This window comes from Oncorhynchus gorbuscha, linkage group LG20 (assembly GCF_021184085.1).
Source record: "Oncorhynchus gorbuscha isolate QuinsamMale2020 ecotype Even-year linkage group LG20, OgorEven_v1.0, whole genome shotgun sequence".
NCBI classification, from domain to species: Eukaryota; Metazoa; Chordata; class Actinopteri; order Salmoniformes; family Salmonidae; genus Oncorhynchus; species Oncorhynchus gorbuscha.
In genome coordinates, this window is record NC_060192.1 from 13950853 (window position 1) to 13971422 (window position 20570).

The 20570-nt window shown below is 43.1% G+C and overlaps 1 protein-coding gene across 1 annotated transcript; it reads right to left on the minus strand.

Annotated features, from left to right (window-relative positions):
• Window positions 1-464: 464 nt before the first annotated feature.
• LOC124007194 (mediator of RNA polymerase II transcription subunit 15-like) lies at window positions 465-20461 on the minus strand. The gene is given in 20 exon segments (XM_046317585.1): window positions 465-949; window positions 2680-2778; window positions 4819-4985; window positions 5228-5388; window positions 5565-5631; window positions 5730-5793; window positions 5880-6014; window positions 6296-6341; window positions 6343-6427; window positions 6558-6682; window positions 7275-7385; window positions 8903-9007; window positions 9223-9543; window positions 10584-10882; window positions 11312-11476; window positions 11600-11626; window positions 11726-11777; window positions 13314-13401; window positions 13915-14018; window positions 20326-20461. Coding segments are annotated over 19 exon segments (2331 nt in total). The 5' UTR covers window positions 13992-14018; window positions 20326-20461; the 3' UTR covers window positions 465-812.
• Between the last annotated feature and the right edge of the window lie 109 nt (window positions 20462-20570).

Genomic DNA, 20570 nt, shown 5'->3' on the forward strand with positions numbered 1-20570 from the left:
TTAAAGTAGGGTGTTAGGTCACAACAGCTTCAACACGCCTTGGCATAGATTCTACAAATGTCTGGAACTCTATTGGAGGGATGCGACACCGTTCTTACAAGACATTTCATAATTTGGTGTTTTGTTGATGGAAAACACCATCTCAGGTGCTGCTCCAGAATCTCCCATAAGTGTTCAACTGTGTTAAAATCTGGTGACAGACACCATTTAAACCCCCTGTAATCCTTTGAGACACCTAATTTCCAAGACACTGAGATCACTTCGAGCCACAGTAGACAAAACGATGAGCTACTGGGCATTTTATACATGACCCTAAACGTGATGGGATGCTAATTGATTAAGTAACTCAGGAACCACAGCATTGTGGAAGCACCTGCATTCAATATACTTTGTATCACTCATTTACTGAAGTGTTTCCTTTATTTTGGAAGTTACCTGTATCTAGGTTCATGAAAACACAGATGAACAGAAAAGTTTTTATTCATCAAAACAAAACAAAAATCCCTTATGAGTGTATATATATATATATATATATATACATACATACATACACATATATATATATATACACACACACTTCAAAGCTTTACACCGCAACGTTTTCAGTTATTGGTTATACATTTTCTCAAATCAAAATTCTTTACATAACTCATCCCAAATGGACCTTCTCATAATACAGTTTGTATAGAACCATCAGCAGCACACCCTAGTGATAGGGGAGAGCTGGTGCTCCAAGATGTGGTAGCCCACTCCTTCCTGTTTGCACTGTCTTAGTGATAAGTTATGCTGGACAGGTGAGGTGAGCTTCTTGTCTATGCTGCTGAAAGACAGGCTTGTCTGACACTCTGGGCCCAAGTATTGAGAAGTGCAGTCACTGAGTGCTTGTCTGGGAGCTGTAGGAGCTTGGAGGTCATATTTCTGTGAACGTTTTGTAGGAAGGGGTTAGCACCTGGAGGGTAGAGGAAGACAAAGTAAAGCATAAATCAACTCGAAAATGCATTGAAACCTGAGACAAGCTAAAAATAAATAAATATACGTAACATTTTAAACTGTCATGGTAATGTTGGGCTACTTTCTCCATTACACCCAAAGTTACAGAGTCAATTTGACTAATACAGTGCAATCGGAAAGTATTCAGACCCCTTGACTTTTTCCACATTTAGTTACATTACAGTATTTTTCTAAAAACGGATTAAATTGTTTTCCCCCTCAATCTACACACAATACCCCATGATGATAAAGCAAAAACAGGTTTGGACATGTTTGAAAATGTCTAAAAAATAAACTGAAATATCACATTTACATAAGTATTCAGACCTTTTACTCAGTAGTTTGTTTAAACACCCTTGGCAGCGATTTCAGCCTTGAGTCTGATGCTACAAGCTTGGCACACCTGTATTTGGGGAGTTTCTCCCATTCTCTGCAGATCCTCTCATGCTCTGTCAGGTTGGATGGGGAGCGTCGCTACACAGCTATTTTCAGGTCTCTTCCCCAGAGATGTTAGAACGGGTTCTGGCTGGGCCACTCAAGGACATTCAGAGTCTTGTTCCGAAGCCACTCCTGCGTTTTCTTGGTTGTGTGCTCGGGTGGTTGTCCTGTTGGAAGGTGAACCTTCACCACAGTCTGAGGATTTAATCGCTCTGGAGCAGGTTTTCATCAAGGATCTCTGTACTTTGCTCCGTTCATCTTTACCTCAATCCTGACTAGTCTCCTAGTCTTTGCCGCTGAAAAAAATCCACCCCCATGCTTCACCGCAGGGATGGTGCCAGGTTTCTTCCAGACGTGACACCTGGCATTCAGGCCAAAGAGTTCAATCTTGGTCTCATCAGACCAGAGAATCTTGTTTCACATGGTCAGAGTCCTTTAGGTGCCTTTTGGCAAACTCAAAGTGGGCTGTCATGTGCCTTTTACTGTGGACTGGCTTCCGTCTAGCCAGTAAGCATAAACGCCTGATTTGTGGAGTGCTGCAGAGATGGTTGTCCCATCTCCACAGAGGAACTCTGGAGCTCTGTCAGAGTGACTGACCACTGGGTTCTTGGTCACCTCCTGATCAAGGCTCTTCTCTCCCGATTGGTCAGTTTAGCCGAGGGCCAGCTCTAGGAAGTGTCTTGGTGGTTCCAAACTTCTTCCATTTAAGAATGATGGAGGCCACTGTGTTCTTGGGGACCTTCAATGTTGCAGAAATGTTTGGTATCCTTCCTCAGATGTGCCTTGACACAATCTTGTCTAGGAGCTCTACAGACAATTCCTTCAACCTCATGGCTTGGTTTTTGCTCTGACATGCACTGTCAACTGTGGGACCTTATATAGACGTGTGTGTCTTTCCAAATCACGTCCAATCAATTGAATTTACCACAGCTGAACTCCAATCAAGTTTTAGAAACATCTCAAAGATTTTTATTATTTATGATCAATGGAAACAGGATGCCCCTGAGCTCAATTTCGAGTCTCATTGAAAAGGGTCTGAATACTTATGTAAATAAGGTATGTGTTTTATTTTTAATACATTTAAAACATGTCTAAAAACCTGTTTTCACTTTGTGTGAAGATTGATGAGAAAAAAAATGTTTTTAACCATTTTAGAATAAGGCAGCAACATAACAAAATGTGGAAAAAGTTAAGGGGTCTGAATACTTTCCGAATGCAATGTATGGGTACAGAGAAGCCAGTGTGTCTTACCATACACTTGCCCATCGTCTGCCCACTGAGGGCTCTGGTCTGGGTAGTCTGCTGGGATGCTGAGCTGGAGAGGAGGCACACTTGGCAGGTTCTTATCATCTGAAAGAGAGAGGCAAGGAATAACGTCAGGCACCAATTTATTTTATATTTGAGAGAGAATAGTGAGATTTCCCCCGGTCTTCATCTCTCAATGCCCTACACTAGCGGTTGGCCCATAAGTGATCGACTCAGCCATGCCTTCTTGCCCATCCAATATTTCCTCACCTCCCAGCCCTTCTAATGCGACTAGCCCCGATACTCCTCCCACTTTCCCCCCTGCTCCGCTACAAAGTTTCTCCCTGCAGGCGCTCACTGAGTCTGAGGTGCTAAAGGAGATCCTTAAACGTGACCCCAAAAAAACAATCTGGGTCAGGTATCATCGCTGAGCCGGTCTCTCCTCACTGGGGAAGTTCCAATTGCTTGGATGGCAGCCATGGTGCGTCCTTTATTTAAAAGGGGGAGATCAAGCTGATCCTGTTATAGGCCAATTTCTACTTTGCCCTGTTTATCAAAGTGTTGGCAAAATGTGTCAATCAACTGACGGGCTTTCTCGATGTCTATAGTATTCTCTCTGGTATGCAATCTGGTTTCCGTTCAGGTTATGGATGTGTCACTGCAACCTTAAATTTCCTAAATTATGTCACGATTGCCCTTGATTCTAAGCAATATTGTGCTGCTATTTTTATATGAAGTAGACCATTCCATTCTTGTGGGCCGGCTAAGGAGTATTGGTGTCTCTGAGGGGTTGTTGCCTGGTTTGCTAACTACCTCTCTCAAAGAGTGCAGTGTATAAAGTCAGAATATCCGCGGTCTCAGCCACTGCCCGTCACCAAGGGAATACCCCAAGGGTCAATCCTATACCCCATGCTCTTCTCAATTTACATCAACAACATAGCTCAGGCAGTAGGAGGTGCTCTCATTCATTTATATGCACATGATACAGTCTTCTACTCAGCTGGCCCCTCCCCGGATTTGGTGTTAAATGCTCTACAACAAAGATTTCTTAGTGTCCAACAAGCTTTCTCTTCCCTTAACCTTGTTCTGAACACCTCCTAAAAAAATATCATGTGGTTCGGTAAGAATAAGGTCCCCCTCAGGTGTTATTACTACCCAAGGGTTTAGAGCTTGAGGTAGTCACCTTAAACCAGTACTTGGGAGTATGGCTAGATGGTACACTGTCCTTCTCTCAGCACATATCAAAGCTGCAGGCTAAGGTTAAATCTAGACTTGTTTCCTCTATCGTAATCACTCCTCTTTCACCCCAGCTGCTAAACTAACCCTGATTCAGATGACCATCCTACCCATGCCAGATTACGGAGACGTAATTTATATATCGACAAGTAAGGGTGCTCTCGAGCAGCTAGATGTTCTTTACCATTCGGCCATCAGATTTGCCCCCAATGCTCCTTATAGAACACATCACTGCACTCTATACTCCTCTGTAAACTGGTCATCTCTGTATACCCATCGCAAGACCCACTGGTTGATGCTTATTTATAAAACCCTCTTAGGACTCACTCCCCCCTATCTGAGATATCTACTGCAGCCCTCATCCTCCACATACAACACCCATTCTGCCAGTCACATTCTGTTAAAGGTCCCCAAAGCACACACATCCCTGGGTCGCTCCTCCTTTCAGTTCGCTGCAGCTAGTGACTGGAACGAGTTGCAACAAACACTCAAACTGGACAGTTCTCAATCTCTTCATTCAAAGACTCAAATCATGGACTCTGACACTTGTAGCTGCTTTGCGTAAGGCATTGTTGTCTTTACCTTCTTGCCCATTGTGCTGTTGTCTGTTTCCAATCATGTTTGTACCATGTTGTCGTCATGTGTTGCTGCCATGCTGTACTGTTGTCTTAGGTCTCTATGTAGTGTTGTCTCATGTCATGTGTGTTTTGTCCTATATTTCAATTTTTAATTGCAGCCCCGTCCCTACAGGAGGTCTTTTGCTTCCATCATTGTAAATAAGAATTTGTTCTTAACTGACTTGCCTAGTTTAATAAAAGGTTAAATAAAATAAATAATTAGCAGAACATCCGCTCCAACTAAAATCATCCCGTGACTGAATCTAGTTGCCTACCTCAGCCCTTAACTCACCTAGTTTACAGATGAGGTGCACAGTGCCGTTGTTACTGCAGAACGAAGGGTCCAGGTTGACCAGGAACTTGGCATTAAGACGGGCCACCTCCCCCTGCAGGATGTTGGGGATGGTCTGACGGTCATCCTCCTCGTGTTTCCTCTTCCGGGCCGCGATGATGGGGCCCCTGTGGAGTGAAGAGAGAATAGACATGGGTGTCAGATGACGGCCTGATCCCACAGCTTCTGTACTATTTAATACACTTTCTTTATGCACTGTAGGAAATGAGGATGGTCTAGTATCAACGACAGAGTGGTACACAGAGATCTAAAGCAGGGATGCTCCACAATGCCCGTCAAAAAATACTTTCCTACCCTGACCTAAAGTGTAGTGTTTCTGGACATGAAGGAGTGGTTAGGGTAAACTCACATGATGGGCGGCCCGTGGATGGCTGTCATGGCTGGGGCGAAGGTACGGTACAGGGAATGGTTGAAGACAGGCGAGCGGATGTTTGCCATGACGGCATCCAAGAGGGGCTGGCACAGGTACTGCTGCTTGGTGCAGGGCACAGGTGGGGGGGGTGGCGTCGGCTAGAACAGGTTTAGGAAAAAGTCAGTTGTTAAGGAGCTAAATAAGCAAACATTTTGTTGAATTGTTGACGATTCACATTCAATGGGTAACCTTTAGGAATTCACGACAGAAAGACATTTTGAAAACCAAGGAGCAATTAAACAGCACAATATTATCAACACAGTCTCATGCTTACCACAGCCATATCATTCTTCAGTTTCTCCAGGGCTATCTCACACTTCTGTAAGGTTCTGAGAGGACACCTGCAAGTCCAGGAGAGGAGATATCATTCAATAACCATTGCTGAGACAAACTTGGATGGACACTGACACACATAAGCAACACACTTGTATTATTTTACCTTGTGTTGGGGTCAGTGAGAATGTTCAGCAGGCTCTTCATCTTACTCAGGTCCTTTTTCCTATCTGTTGGGAACGCAAACTCCCTTTAGTGAGTGGGAACAGTCAAGAGTGGCGAGAAAAGTAATAAAGAGCATGGCGTGAATGCATACCTTCATTTTTGTCTATCTTGTTGATCATCCTACGCAGCGGCTCGATGTATTTGGAGAGCTGTTTGAGTTTCTCCATGTACTGCTGGTCCTCTTGCTGATTGGCCCCGGATGGACTCATCACTGAACTGGGGTTCCCTTCACGTCACCAGACAACCACGTGGGACAACAATTAAAATCCTCGGGTACATTCAATGTGTTTACATAGTCTTGGGGACACTGGGAAAAGGCTTGATTGGTCTTCCAATATTTGGCATAGAATGTAAATAGAAAATGATATGGTTCCAGACAAATCAAAATCCTACATAGAGCCGATTTAAGAATGTAAACTATAGTAAGGAAAACAATCCTTACTATAAGGTATGATATTTAGGGGCTAAGGCCCCCACCTCTGCTCCAACGAGGAGTTGGGACAGTACCTGGGGTGTTGAGGGGTCCTGGGGAGGGAACGCTATAGTTCTGGGGGGGTGCGTGCGGTGGCTGGGCTATGCGAGGGCTGGGGGGATGGGCTAGGCTGGAAGCCACCTGGCGACGGTGTGGGACCAGAACTGCTGTGAAGAAACGCAATACAGTTGACACCAGAGAAAGTCATTCTATTCTAGACCTGAAATAAAAATGCCATATTCAAGTCAATAAAATCACTACATAAAGGGAGAGAGTGGGCTTGTCATCTTTGCTCACCTGACTGAGTTAGGCTGGGAGGACGGGGGCTGTGGGGATGGCTGTGGCTGGGGAGGGGGGGGCATGGACTGGGGGGTCTGCACCTGTACCGGCGAGGGCGATGACATCATCTGGTGCTGCTGAACCTATGGAGGGAGTGAAAATAAATATTGGGGGCTCACACCAGACGGAACCAATCACTGGAGACCCCAGCACATCTTTAGCTGGTTGAATGCTGTATCACGTTACCATCCATCCTAGATAGCAGGGGGAAAAGATCCTTCAGCCATTACACCGACCAGGGCCTGAGTACCTACTGAGGAAGATAGGAAGAAAATACTTGTCTTACTGGTACTTACCATACACAATGAATACTGGCCAGACGCCCTTACACTGAGCAAAATAAACAACAGCATTCCCAATCACATCTATAGGCCTGCCCTTAATGGATTCCAAATGGGAACCTGCTTGTAGAAGGCACAGCTCTCTTTCCATGAATCCATATACATATCTATACTGAGCATGAGAACAGATGTTTACTATCCGATCTAATTCCACTGGTCTGTATAAGAAGCAGGAGTGGAGGTTTGGGGATGAGATTTGAGGGCTGCACTGAGGGATGAGGGTTGGCATAAGGAAGCACACCAGAGGGACACGGTTTTAGGAGAGGTGGTGGTCACCATGAGGGTCAGGTCAGAGTAGGAAGACTACCTGGTCACTCTACCCTGGCGTAAATACCTGTGGCATTTGCTGTCCTCCCATGGCAGCAGAGTTTGGAGGTATGGCGGGGTTCGGGGCAGCGCGGGGCAACCGGGGTGGAATTTGCATCCCAAGGCGGGGCATCATCATCTTGGAGGACAGAGGGGACAACACACATGTCACAAGCAAAACAAGAAATGCAATGCATTAGCGGAGATGATGCACATGCACACACAAAAAAAAACACACTCGGACACATGCAAGCACACTCCCAGGAGCAAAATCTGTCAAATACATTACACAACAAACACATGGACGCACACTCATTGACACACAGACAGAGCCACAGTTATAGTATCATCTTAAACCCTGGTGAGAGAGAGACAGCCAGGCAGCGTTGCCAAGCATGTGACCCTGTCTCCGGAGTCGGAACAAACAGTTGCCATGACAACAGTGATGAGGCCAGCCGTGGGAACATGCGCCCTCTCCTCTTTAGGCCAAACCATGCAGTGTGTATGTTATTTAAATGGCTTAGCCAAGTACAGTAGGTCAACATTGCCAACTGACCAGAAATAACATAGATCTCAATTTTTGGTTATTAAATTATTCAACATTAATTTATTAAACATTCTAGTCTGGAAACTATTTCAATGGTTTTATCAAACAACGGTTGCGTAGAGAGACATTGCATTTTGAATGGTGGAACCTCACTGGTACCCCCAGTAGGAGGTTTGGCAGGGTTTTCCAAAACAGTATCTATTGGTCAATTGGATGAGAGAATGGGGGCCCTTCAATGGTTGATGATGCCATGTATTTGCATCTACAGTAACAGTAGCGCTGGTAGATGTAGCAGCCGAGTTGAAGAATATTGTTGGTTTGCAGGGCAGAGTAGGCATGCAGTTGCAGCATTCACTGCATGAACAACACACATGCATGGAGGGGGAACAAGACATTCTAACGTTGCTGTGAGGTACAATAAAGAGACATCCTCTGGGAGATCAACTTTATTTTCTCTCAGTAGCCCACCCGTGGGTTTCATTCTGAGAAATGCAGTAGCACACTTCCAGGGATTTTCAAAAGGGAGAAGTAGCAGGGGGAGAAGAGGTCAAGGTGAGTTCTAGTTTGGTAGAGAAGAAAGGGATGGGGGAAGTGGCTTGTGGAAGTGAATCCTAGCTCCATCCCTATTTTGCTTGGAAGCGATAGAGACAGGAGTACCAAGCCTATCAAGGAATTCTCAGAAAGCATCATATTCAAATGACAACAAACTAAATTGATTTCCTGGGTTATGTAGGAGACTCATCATTCAGTTCAAACCAAAGAACCCCTGAGCCTGAGACATCAAGCAGCAACAGTGCAATTATTAGAATAGATGCTAACTTAAGTCTCTGTAGGTAACGTTGAGCTATAAAACAAGCATTACTGCCTCCTGGCTATGGCAGTAGATTAAGTATGGCAACGGACAACACAGAGAAATATCCTGTGTCTTCCTCAAGTCATTTAACACCAACAGAAGAGCTTGCGACCCAAAATTAAATCAACTGCTGAAATTTCAAAGGGGGTGAATCTGAAAGCGTGCACTCACTCCAGGCCAAGCTCAGTGACAAGTGGCAGTCCCCAGTCAGTCAATGAGACCCACTACACACCAGCTTGCAGTGCTGTGCTCTTACCTGTCCAGGTACTGCTGCAGCTAGCTGGGCCTGGGCTGCCGCCTGTTGGGCTTGCTGCGCTGCCTGCTGGGCCTGCTGGACTTGCTGCTGCTGTATCGCTCTAGCCTGGCCACACAAACAGAACACAGCACACACACAAACACACGCATAGGGAAGCAAGCAAACAGAGGGGTGTGTAAAAAAAAAAAGATACTGGAATGGGTGTTATCCCAGAGACTCGAGATTACGAATTTAGAGTGGACAATCAAAGGTCACCACTATTCTACAGAGGGTGAACTAAACATAGTTAATATTTTTCCATAACACCACCTCTGCTTTACCTGCAATGCTTGGATCTTGAGCTGTTGCTGCTGCTGACTGAGCGAGCTGATGGGCACGTGCTGTGTGGAGGTCATCTGTCCAGCGAGAGACTGGGGCACCATGCCCTGCTGCTGCTGGGAGTGGGGGGGTAGCTGGGCTGCCTGGGGCTGAGACTGGGCCTGAACCTGCTGCTGCTGCTGGACCATGTGCTGAATGGACTGCGCCTGGGCTTGTGCTTGGGCCTGGGCTTGGGCTTGAGCTTGTGCCTGGGCCTGGGCATGCTGCTGTTGGAGTTGTAACTGAACTATCTGCTGTTGTTGCTGGATCCTTGATGGGTGCATCTGAAGAGAGATGGGGAAGGCATGTAAATACTTAAATATAGATGATTTGAAGCCATAAAATATGCTAATTTTATCCTTATATTTATTTACCAAAAGATCAACCAATTGAACTGCTTTCTGTATGTCGATGTTAGCTTTTGATGTACATCTAGGCATGCCATCATGGTGGGGATTGGAGCTTATACAAGGGACACAAACTGGTGAGGGCCCAAAGGTGAAAAGAATTGTCACAATACCAACATTTTACTAACGATGTGATACCAGGCCAAGTATCACGATACCAAGTAGTATCATGATACCACAGGGTTTGCCCCTCGATCACTTGTTATCCATCCAAAAATGTGAGGCGCGCATGGTTTATAAAATTATATAAAATGTGTACCAATTACAGGTAGAAAGAGGAAGAAGGTAGCTCCGGTAAGGAGTGGTTTGGGCTAGAAACTTATGGCAAACCTGACTGTCAATGTGCTCCGTTTTTCCTCTATGGCACTAAGAGGTTGGGTGACAGCGAAGCCAACTGCCCTTATTGTTCTTACAGGCGAAATTAATAGAGGCGTATCCACTTCGCTTGCGCAGCGAGCCGCTCCAATAACGTCTGCACACCCCAGCTCGCCATCACGGAAAATAACATTTCAAAACTGATGGAGATGCACAGAAAGAATGGACAGAGAAGCAGCTGAGTAGGCTAATGGCTGGTTAGGGGATGTGGCTGGATGCTCACAGCTGTCACGTGATATTGGATGAAGCACTCATTCTGACATGACAAATCTGACATCACGCTCTGAACTCTGATATTCTATTTGTAGGCCGTGTAGGGATACATTCTGTGCTCAGTCATTCATTTCGAGAGAGAGAAGGTAGTGATCACAGGGAGAAGATCTGTTTGAGGCTCTTTTGTATAGCACTATGGGTGATACACTCTACGCCTGCACACTTTTTGTCAGTTTTTTACAGCTCTACACAACTCACGTGGATGACCTATTTTGAGATCCAAGCGGCGAACATCGTCAAAAATGGACAAGTTTGCATCCCTGTTATACCTGGTTCTGTTGTTGCTGGTTTTGGGCCTGCTGCTGCTGCTGGTTTTGGTGCTGCTGTTGGAGCTGTTGGTTCTGATGGTGTTGCTGCTGTAACTGTTGCAGCTTCAGCTGCTGCTGGACCTGAAACTGCTGCTGCTGTATGGCTGTCTGTTGTTGCATAGCTGTCTGCTGCTGCTGCATGGCCGTCTGTTGCTGTTGTTGCATGGCTGTCTGTTGCTGCTGTGCCTGGAACTGCTGGAACTGAATGGACTGCTGCTGCTGGGCAATCTGCTGCATCTGCATCTGCCCTGGACCTCCTACTACAGGGAGGATGAGGACAAAACAGACACACATCCTCCAGCTGAGAACTTGGGGAAAGCCCTGGAGGAAAAGCACTACACCTGAGCGTTACTGAGGAAACAGAAATATGAGTGTAGAGCAGTGCCTGTGAGCCGAGTTGAGCGGTCGGAAATCCAGCTCACTGCACACAGAGCGCTCCACGTCCATTTCCCCAGCTGCAGTCAAATTGTGCCCGCTCTGCTCCTCGCTCTGCTCCCACTCATCTCTGCTCACATGCTCTGAGCCTCATGGAGGACACAGGAATATGAGTTTGGAGGTCCCTGATCGAAAATCAAAATGTCATGACCAGTAGGCTACTGATCCAATTGTTTCTGTGGGCTAACAGACAGCAGCATTCAAATAAACATGAATAACGTGAGAACGTTAAATAGCTTCAGAAATACACTCACTCGCTTGAGGATTTCCAGCCACACCTGCCATTGCATGCTGACCCATTTGCATCTGCCCCATGGTCCCCATGCCACCCATGGGTGCACCAGGTGGCCTAGGCCCCATGGCGATGCCCCCTGGAACCCCTGGTACCCCTGTGAGATTTGTCAGGGCATTCATGGGATCTGGAAGAGGGGAGACAGTATATACATTTTACACATGGGTAGCGGCATGAGTAGCTACATAGATATTCTTCTGAATGTCTTTCAGTAAGGGAAAACATATTTAGCAAAATCACAACAACTCACCCAGACCTCCTCCTTGTGCCTTTTTATCTGCAAAACAAAAAATATACCATTACAGAATAGTTGTCTCAAAATATGAACAAGAGTTAGACCTACATTTCAGATAGGAAAAGTATGTGGGGTACTTACGAATGTCTCTGAAGTGAATGATCAACCTTGCTACCAGGGACAAGTATTCTTCCTGTTCAGAATTAAACAATAACACCATTATAACACACAAAAATATAAATGCACCATGTAAAGAGTTGGTTCCATGAATCAACTAATAGATCACAGAAATCTTTCATTTGTGCACACATTTGTTTACATCCCTGTTAGTGAGCATTTCTCCTTTGCCAAGATAATCCACCCACCTGCCAGGTATGGCATATCACAAAGCTGATTAAAAAACATGATCATTACACAGGTGCACCTTGTGTTGGTGCCAATAAAAGAGTACTAAAATGTGCAGTTTTTTCAACAACACAATGCCAGAGATGTCTCAAGTTGAGGGAGCATGCAATTAGCATGCTGACTGCAGGGATGTCCACCAGAGCTGTTGCCAGCGAATGTAACGTTAATTTCTCTACCATAAGCCACCTCCAACATTGTTTTAGAGAATTTGTCTATACATCCAACTGACATTACAACTGCAGACCACTCCAGCCCAGGACCTCAACATCCAGCTTCTTTTCCTGTGGGATCGTCTGAGACTTGCAACTCGGACAGCCGATGAAACAGCGGGCTTGCACAACCCGAAGAATTTCGGCCCAAACTGTCAGAAACGTACTCAGGGAAGCTCATCTGCGTGCTTGTCGTCCTCACCAGGGTCTTGAACCGACTGCAGTTCGGCGTCGTAACCGATTTCAGTGGGCCAATGCTCACCTTCAATGGTCACTGGCACACTGGAGAAGTGTGCTCTTCAACTGTACCGGGCAGATGGCAGACTGTTTAGCGTGTATGACGTTGTGTGGGCGAGCGGTTTGCTGATGTCAATGCTGTAAACTGAGTGCCCCATGGTGGAGGTGAGGTTATGGTATGGGCAGGCATGAACGAAGTACAACGAACAGAATTGCATTTTATCAATGGCAATTTGAATGCACAGAGATACCGTAACAGGATCATGCCATTCATCCACCGCCATCACCTCATGTTTCAGAATGATAATGCACGGCCCCATGTCGCAAGGATCTCCACACAATTCCTGGATGCTGAAAATGTCCCAGATCTTCATGGCTTGCATACTCATCAGACATGCTGGTGTTCTGGATCAACATGTACAACAGTGTGTTCCAGTTCCCACCAATATCCAGCAACCTCGCACAGCCATTGAAGAGAATTGGGACAACATTCCACAGGCCACAATCAACAGCTTGATCAATTCTATGCAAAGGAGATGTGTCACGCAACGAGGCAAATGGTTGTCGCACCAGATACTGACTGGTTTTCTGATCCACACCCCTACTTTTTCTGGGAATAACAGATGTATATCAGTCATGTGACATCCACAGATTAAGGCCAAATGGATTCCTTTCAATTGACTGATTTCCTTATATGAACTGTGACTCAGTAAAATCTTTGAAATTGTTGCATGTTACATTTATATTTTGGTTCAGTGTAGATGAGATGGTCATTCTTCACCAATAATTCCAGTTAATTATATAGAACGTGACCGAGTGTTGTCTGGTGATCCATGATGAGTTTACTAGGTGTGTGTAAATTAAAAACGTTCACTCACTCTAGATTTGGCTTTGACATAAACATGATTCTCCATATCATTGCTGGACTTCGTGTGTGCAGTCCCAGCCTTTCTCATCGCCTCTTCACTGAAAAAGAGATTAAGATCAAACGAATGTTGGAAGATTATATATTTTTGCCTGCTGTATTTTGCTAACACACATTCCAGTGATATTATATTCATGGATGATTAACTGCAATTTACTCTAAATGAGGCCAAGAAGAAATGTCACCGGGTCTGTGATGACTATACCTCGCATCTAGCTAGCTAGCCAGCTAACATTAGCTAGCTAGTTACATAGGAAGCGAAGTAACAATAGCAAAGGCTAGTTTGGCTAACCTTTTCAGCTGAACGCCAATTAGTTCATCTCAAAACTTCTCAAACTGCAGGCATTTTTTATGGTCAAATTAGAACACATGCAGCTAACTGCATCAACACAGATGATGCATTGCTTACGGCCTCATATCAAGCATGTTCAGTAGCGAAGCTAACATAGATGGCTAACTGGTGTGCTAGCCACTGTCGTGATAATAGCGGAGTAAATAAAATATCACAACGTGAGCAACGTTTACAAATGTTTAATAAAACTAAATTGTCTCACATTTGTGCAACAACTTTCTGTCGGAATGCAGGGCTTCTCCAATCGCTTTCTGGTCCTGGGACCTCCATTGCAGACATCGTTTTCAGACAAGCCGCAAACGTAGGCTTTGAATGAATGCAGCACCAAAAAGCATAAATAGAAAACATAAACGTACTTCCGGTTTAAATTCTCCATCCATTCAAGAGCTGCTACATCTGCAACAATGTAGCTGTAGTTTTCAAAGACATCTCTGATTAGAAAGATTTTGGTAGTGCTTAATGTGATAAACTAATCTCTGATTGGAAACGAATACTTTCAATGGGGGTGGACTTTTAGGAGTAGGCCTCTGAATTTCATGGATCTACAAAACGTCCTATTCTGAGTTTTGCAACATGAAGTGAGGCATCTGCATGGGGCTGTTAATCTGAACTGCAAGGATGTACAGTGTACATGTACAAGAGTACATAAACAAGAGTACATAAACCTAACAGACAGGGGAATTACATATCAAGATTCATTTTCAATTTATTAAATACTTTTATGGTGCGTATTGCTTTTTTGTTTTTACATTTACTGATAATTTCTAAGTAATATTTAAATTATAACTTAAATAATGTGAAGAGGGGTTTGGTTCTCTGCCCACTTCATTTTATGGATAAAGAATCTTCCATGAAAGATAAACAAATTAACAATGAAAGTTAAATCAGGGTCCATATCATTTGGATCGAAACAAAACAGAATATCATTTACATTTACATTTAAGTCATTTAGCAGACGCTCTTATCCAGAGCGACTTAATCAGAGTCCCTCAGATTAATAACAGTCATTTATTTTAAAATAAAATCTTCTAACTCACTCCAAAATCTTCTGACATAAGAGCAGTCCCCCCAAAAATGGTCAAGAGTCTCTGGGTCACAACCACAAAATACACATTTGTTATCAATAGCTATTTTAAATCTGTGTATGATAAAGATCTTTACAGGGTAGATTCTATGAATGAGTTTGTATGATACTTATTTCATCTTATTAGATATGCAATATTTACCAGACAACAACAAAACTTTGTTCCAGTTTACTTGTCCTAGGGCTGCATTCCAGTACATTTTAGCAGAGGGAATAGCAACATATTGACATAGTTTCCGTATATACATGTTATTACATTTATAGTTTAACATGTAAATTCCTTCTAATTTAATTGGACAGTTCTGACTTAGAATATGTGGACAACTACAAATACCTAGGTGTCTGGTTAGAGTGTAAGCTCTCCTTCCAGACTCACATCAAACATCTCCAATCCAAAGTTAAATCTAGAATTGGCTTCCTATTTCGCAACAAAGCATCCTTCCCTCATGCTGCCAAACATACCCTTGTAAAACTGACCATCCTACCGATCCTCGACTTCGGCGATGTCATTTACAAAATAGCCTCCAATACCCTACTCAATAAATTGGATGCAGTCTATCACAGATCCATCCGTTTTGTTACCAAAGCCCCATATACTACCCACCACTGCAACCTGTACGCTCTCATTGGCTGGCCCTCGCTTCATACTCGTCGCCAAACCCACTGGCTTCAGGTCATCTACAAGACCCTGCTAGGTAAAGTCCCCCCTTATCTCAGCTCGCTGGTCACCGTAGCAGCACCCACTTGTAGCACACGCTCCAGCAGGTATATCTCTGGTCACCCCCAAAACCAATTCTTCCTTTGGCCGCCTCTCCTTACAGTTCTCTGCTGCCAATGACTGGAACGAACTACAAAAATCTCTGAAACTGGAAAAACGTATCGCCCTCACTAGCTTTAACCACCAGCTGTCAGAGCAGCTCACAGATTACTGCACCTGTACATAGCCCATCTATAATTTTTCCCAAACAGCTACCTCTTCCCCAACTGTATTTATTTATTTATTTATTTTGCTCCTTTGCACCCCATTATTTCTCTCTCTACTTTGCACATTCTTCCACTGCAAATCTACCATTCCAGTGTTTTACTTGCTATATTGTATTTACTCCGCCACCATGGCCTTTTTTTTGCCTTTAACTCCCTTATCTCACTTCATTTGCTCACATTGTATATAGACATATTTTTCTACTGTATTATTGACTGTATGTTTGTTTTACTCCATGTGTAACTCTGTGTTGTTGTATGTGTTGAACTGCTTTGCTTTATACTGGCCAGGTTGCAATTGTAAATGAGAACTTGTTCTCAACTTGCCTACCTGGTTAAATAAAAAGGTCAAATAAAAAAATCAATACAAATATTCCAGATTGTATACCTATAAGGGGATAATTGTGTTTGTAAATGATGTTCCAAGTTAGGAGTACTTGTTTATGAAAGTTAGCAAGCTTAATAGGGATGTTACCCATATCAAATTCCTGGGACCTCAGTCTATTCAGAATCTATTTCAGGATCTTATGACCTCACCACTAGTTTCCATTACCCACTAGACAAGAGGGTGTTGAAATCGAGGAAACCTGAAAGTGTCCTGAATTCTAGTAGTTGCACAAACAAAGAGATTGCATCACCCAAATAGCCTAAATGCATACATTTTTTTACATCAATAACACAGCATATTTAATGGGTGATTTTTCTTTCGAAATGGGAAGTGTATTTCAAATGGACAAAGAAAACGGTCTTACTTTGATGTGCATAGGACTTCAGTAACTGGAAACAGATTTGTCTGTCCTTCTTTCCAACACTGCCATATTAGTTGTTATTTTTTTGTGTGTGTTTTTATTGATTTTACTGAATTTTCTGTCATTCTTGGATGAGGCATTTGTATGTCCCCCCCTACTTTTGACTGAGCTGGTGCTGCTTCCTGGAGTTGTAATTTGAGTCATTCTGACCCATTTATTCATAATCACCAAATACCTTTATTGCAATAGAAGGCTCTGCCCATTACCTACATCACATACCCCTTCTGTTAGTCATGTTGGTAAGTTCATCAAGTGACAATGAAACAAATGACCTAGAAGGCATTTTTTTGGGAACCAGAACACAAAAATAGTAGATAAATCAGTAGGGTCACAGAAATTATGTTAATCCTTCTATATGGTATTTAATTTCACTCTTGGTTAGTGAAGTAGCCTAGGCCTATGTTTTGGAGTCAGCAGATATTATACATTCACATAAAACAAATTCCTGTAGGTTTTCATCCAATTTGTTGCACCAGTGAGCCTGCAAGAATGTGGGAATTGGCCGGCGTTAGCCATTAAGAATCAGTGGGTACAAATCTATTAACATTCAGACTGTGTTGCAGTGATGAGACCAACTCTGTGCCAGTAGCAATCTCAAGAGGTATGTACTCTGAAAACTCTTCTATTTCCAAACCAAGAGAGGAAGATAGAAACTGAATGTGACCAAATGTTATGGTTGACTCACAAAATCTACAAAACAACCTCTCATGCTAATGCTAGTCCTAATGTATTCATGTATTCATTTGCATAGTTTTTTGGAGGGTCTTGGGTGGCAATGTTTCCTGCATTCACATGCATCCTGTCCCTTTCAGAATAGAATGCTGAGTGTGGGGAGGCCCAAGTCGATGTGTCATGGTTCTATGCCAGATGACACTTCAGAGGAGCTTGAATGGAGGGGAAGTTGAGGATTGACAGGAATTGAAAATAAGGAAATATGCTGGTGGGGACATCTATTCATGAATCGTGTGTAGACTGAATAGCGTACACTAGGCTAATCACCAAGCAGGCCCCTATACCTATAAATGTTGATTTGAAGCACAAATTGCCTGAATCACAGCACATTTATTGGTCACATACACATGGTTAGCAGATGTTAATGTGAGTGTAGCGAAATGCTGATGCTTCTAGTTCTGGCCATGCAGTAATATCTAACAAGTAATCTAACAATTTCACAACAACTACCTAATACACACAAGTGTAAAGGAATGCATAAGAATATGTACATATAAATATATGGATGAGCGATGGCCGAATGGCATAGGCAAGATGCAGTAGATAATATAGAGTACAGTATATACATTTGAGATGAGTAATGTAGGGTATGTAAACATTATATAAAGTGGCATTGTTTAAAGTGTCTAGTGATACATTTATTACATCCAATTTTTAATTATTAAAGAGGCTAGAAATTTGAGTCAGTATGTTGGCAGCAGCCACTCAATGTTAGTGATGGCTGTTTAACAGTCTGATGGCCTTGAGATAGAAGCTGTTTTTCAATCTCTCGGTCTCAGCTTTGATGCACCCTCAGGAGGCTGAAGAAATTTGGCTTGTCACCAAAAGCACTCACAAACTTCTACAGATGCACAATCGAGAGCATCCTGTTGGGCTGTATCACCGCCTGGTACGGCAACTGCTCCGCCCACAACCGTAAGGCTCTCCAGAGGGTAGTGAGGTCTGCACAACGCATCACCGGGGGCAAACTACCTGCCCTCCAGGACACCTACACCACCTGATGTCACAGGAAGGCCATAAAGATCATCAAGGAAAACAACCACCCGAGCCACTGCCTGTTCACCCCACTATCATCCAGAAGGCGAGGTCAGTACAGGTGCATCAAAGCTGGGACCGAGAGACTGAAAAACAGCTTCTATCTCAAGGCCATCAGACTGTTAATTAAACAGCCACCACTAACATTGTGTGGCTGCTGCCAACACACTGACTCAACTCCAGCCACTTTAATAATGGGAATTGATGGGAAATGATGTAAAATATATCCCTAGCCACTTTAAACAATGCTACCTAATATAATGTTTACATACCCTACATTATTAATCTCATATGTATACGTATATACTGTACTCTATATCATCTACTGCATCCTTATGTAATACATGTATCACTAGCCACTTTAACTATGCCACTTTGTTTACATACTCATCTCATATGTATATACTGCACTCAATACCATCTACTGTATCTTGCCTATGCCGCTCTGTACCATCACTCATTCATATATCTTTATGTACATATTCTTTATCCCCTTACACTTGTGTCTATACGGTAGTAGTTTTGGAATTGTTAGCTAGATTACTTGTTGGTTATTACTGCATTGTCGGAACTAGAAGCACAAGCATTTCGCTACACTCGCATTAACATCTGCTAACCATGTGTATGTGACAAATAAAATTAGATTTGAATTTAAGATTTTTTAATCGGTAGGACTACAAGAAAACTTAGACTACATTTAGCTTAAATTGTGTGCATTACCTCATCACGCACTGATTTTTATGCAACAAGTCCATTTGGTGGAAATACCAGTAGGAAAATGCACATATTTTTTTATGCAGATTCTACAATATTCGCATGAAAATCTGTACCCTTCTGCTGTTGGCCGTGCTTGAGCAGAAATGCTGGTGATGTGCAGTTTGCGAAAGATTAGCTATTTTTGAACGACGCTTTTTTACAGACTCGAGAGTCACGATATGTCTTTCTGATTGACTCGTTAATGTTAGTCGTTCGTTTGCCATGATAGTGCTGGCGGCAATGAGTCCTAGGCCTACAGAAGGATTAATACACGCTCCTCCGGCTCAGTGGCTCTAGAGACGTGCTCCGACCACCAACTGTGTGCCATATATCATGAGCAAAGAGAAGAAAAATACATGTTTAGAATTGAGGATTGGCAAAAAAATGATGTATGCAATTAATTGGTTGGATGTTATTATTTACACATCTTTGTAAAACCAAAACATACACGGCCTGTATGTCAACATCATACTTTCAAAATCTTAGCTAGCAGTCATCATCATGAATCAAGTCAACAATCAAGTTGCCTGGATGTAAGGTGTCCTATTTATATCAGTACACTCATCACTGAAACCCTATGACACTTCTATTTGATCAAATAAAAACCTATGTGAGAAATGTCGGTGGAAACGCTTTGGAGTCACGTGATAACATGTTGCGCGGTATTCCCACAACGACTCATCAGTAAAGCAGGCAGTTTATTAGGCTACATACGAACTAAATGATGAACTTCACATGGTGGTGAAAGTGCAAGGTGATGAGTTTGATGGTCCTTTCCAATAAATATCGAGGGTCTTAGTCTGGTGACATGATAATCGATGTTTGGTTGCCATTTGACAAAATAATCTCTCTTTTGTCCATAATAATCTCATCATGAACGCTATACACGCAATATTGGCAAGAATTTAACTGCCAATACCGGAGGTGGCACACTCGCTATATAACGCAACATTTTTTTGTGAGATAGATTTGAAAATACGATGGAATCGAATTTTATATTTAGAACATCCGAATTCACCCGCAAAATATAGTTTAATGTGCCCTACTTCCTCACGCACATACTTGTATCCACATGTTTGATGGAGAAATGCGCATATTATTTTTATGCGGATTTTAGAATATTCGCATGAAAATCTGTCGCCAATTGGATGGAAACCACTATTGACCTCCAAACAAAACTATTTGCTTGGTGGGCGAAACAACGGAAAACCGCTACCTGCTGGAGGAAGAAAGATTTCCCGTCGAGTTGGGCCTCTGTCTTCCTCTTCCGTAGCGTTCGCGCGAGGTGTCAGTGACGTGAAAATATACTTGGTTGCCACAATCATATACACTCCGCCTATTTCTACAATTTATTTTCTTAACATATGATTTTAAACCCAATCGTAAAGACTAAAAAGCAAATGTTTGTTTTTATTTAAATAAATAAAATATTAGCCCTTTTGACTTTGTGGCTGTGCTAGC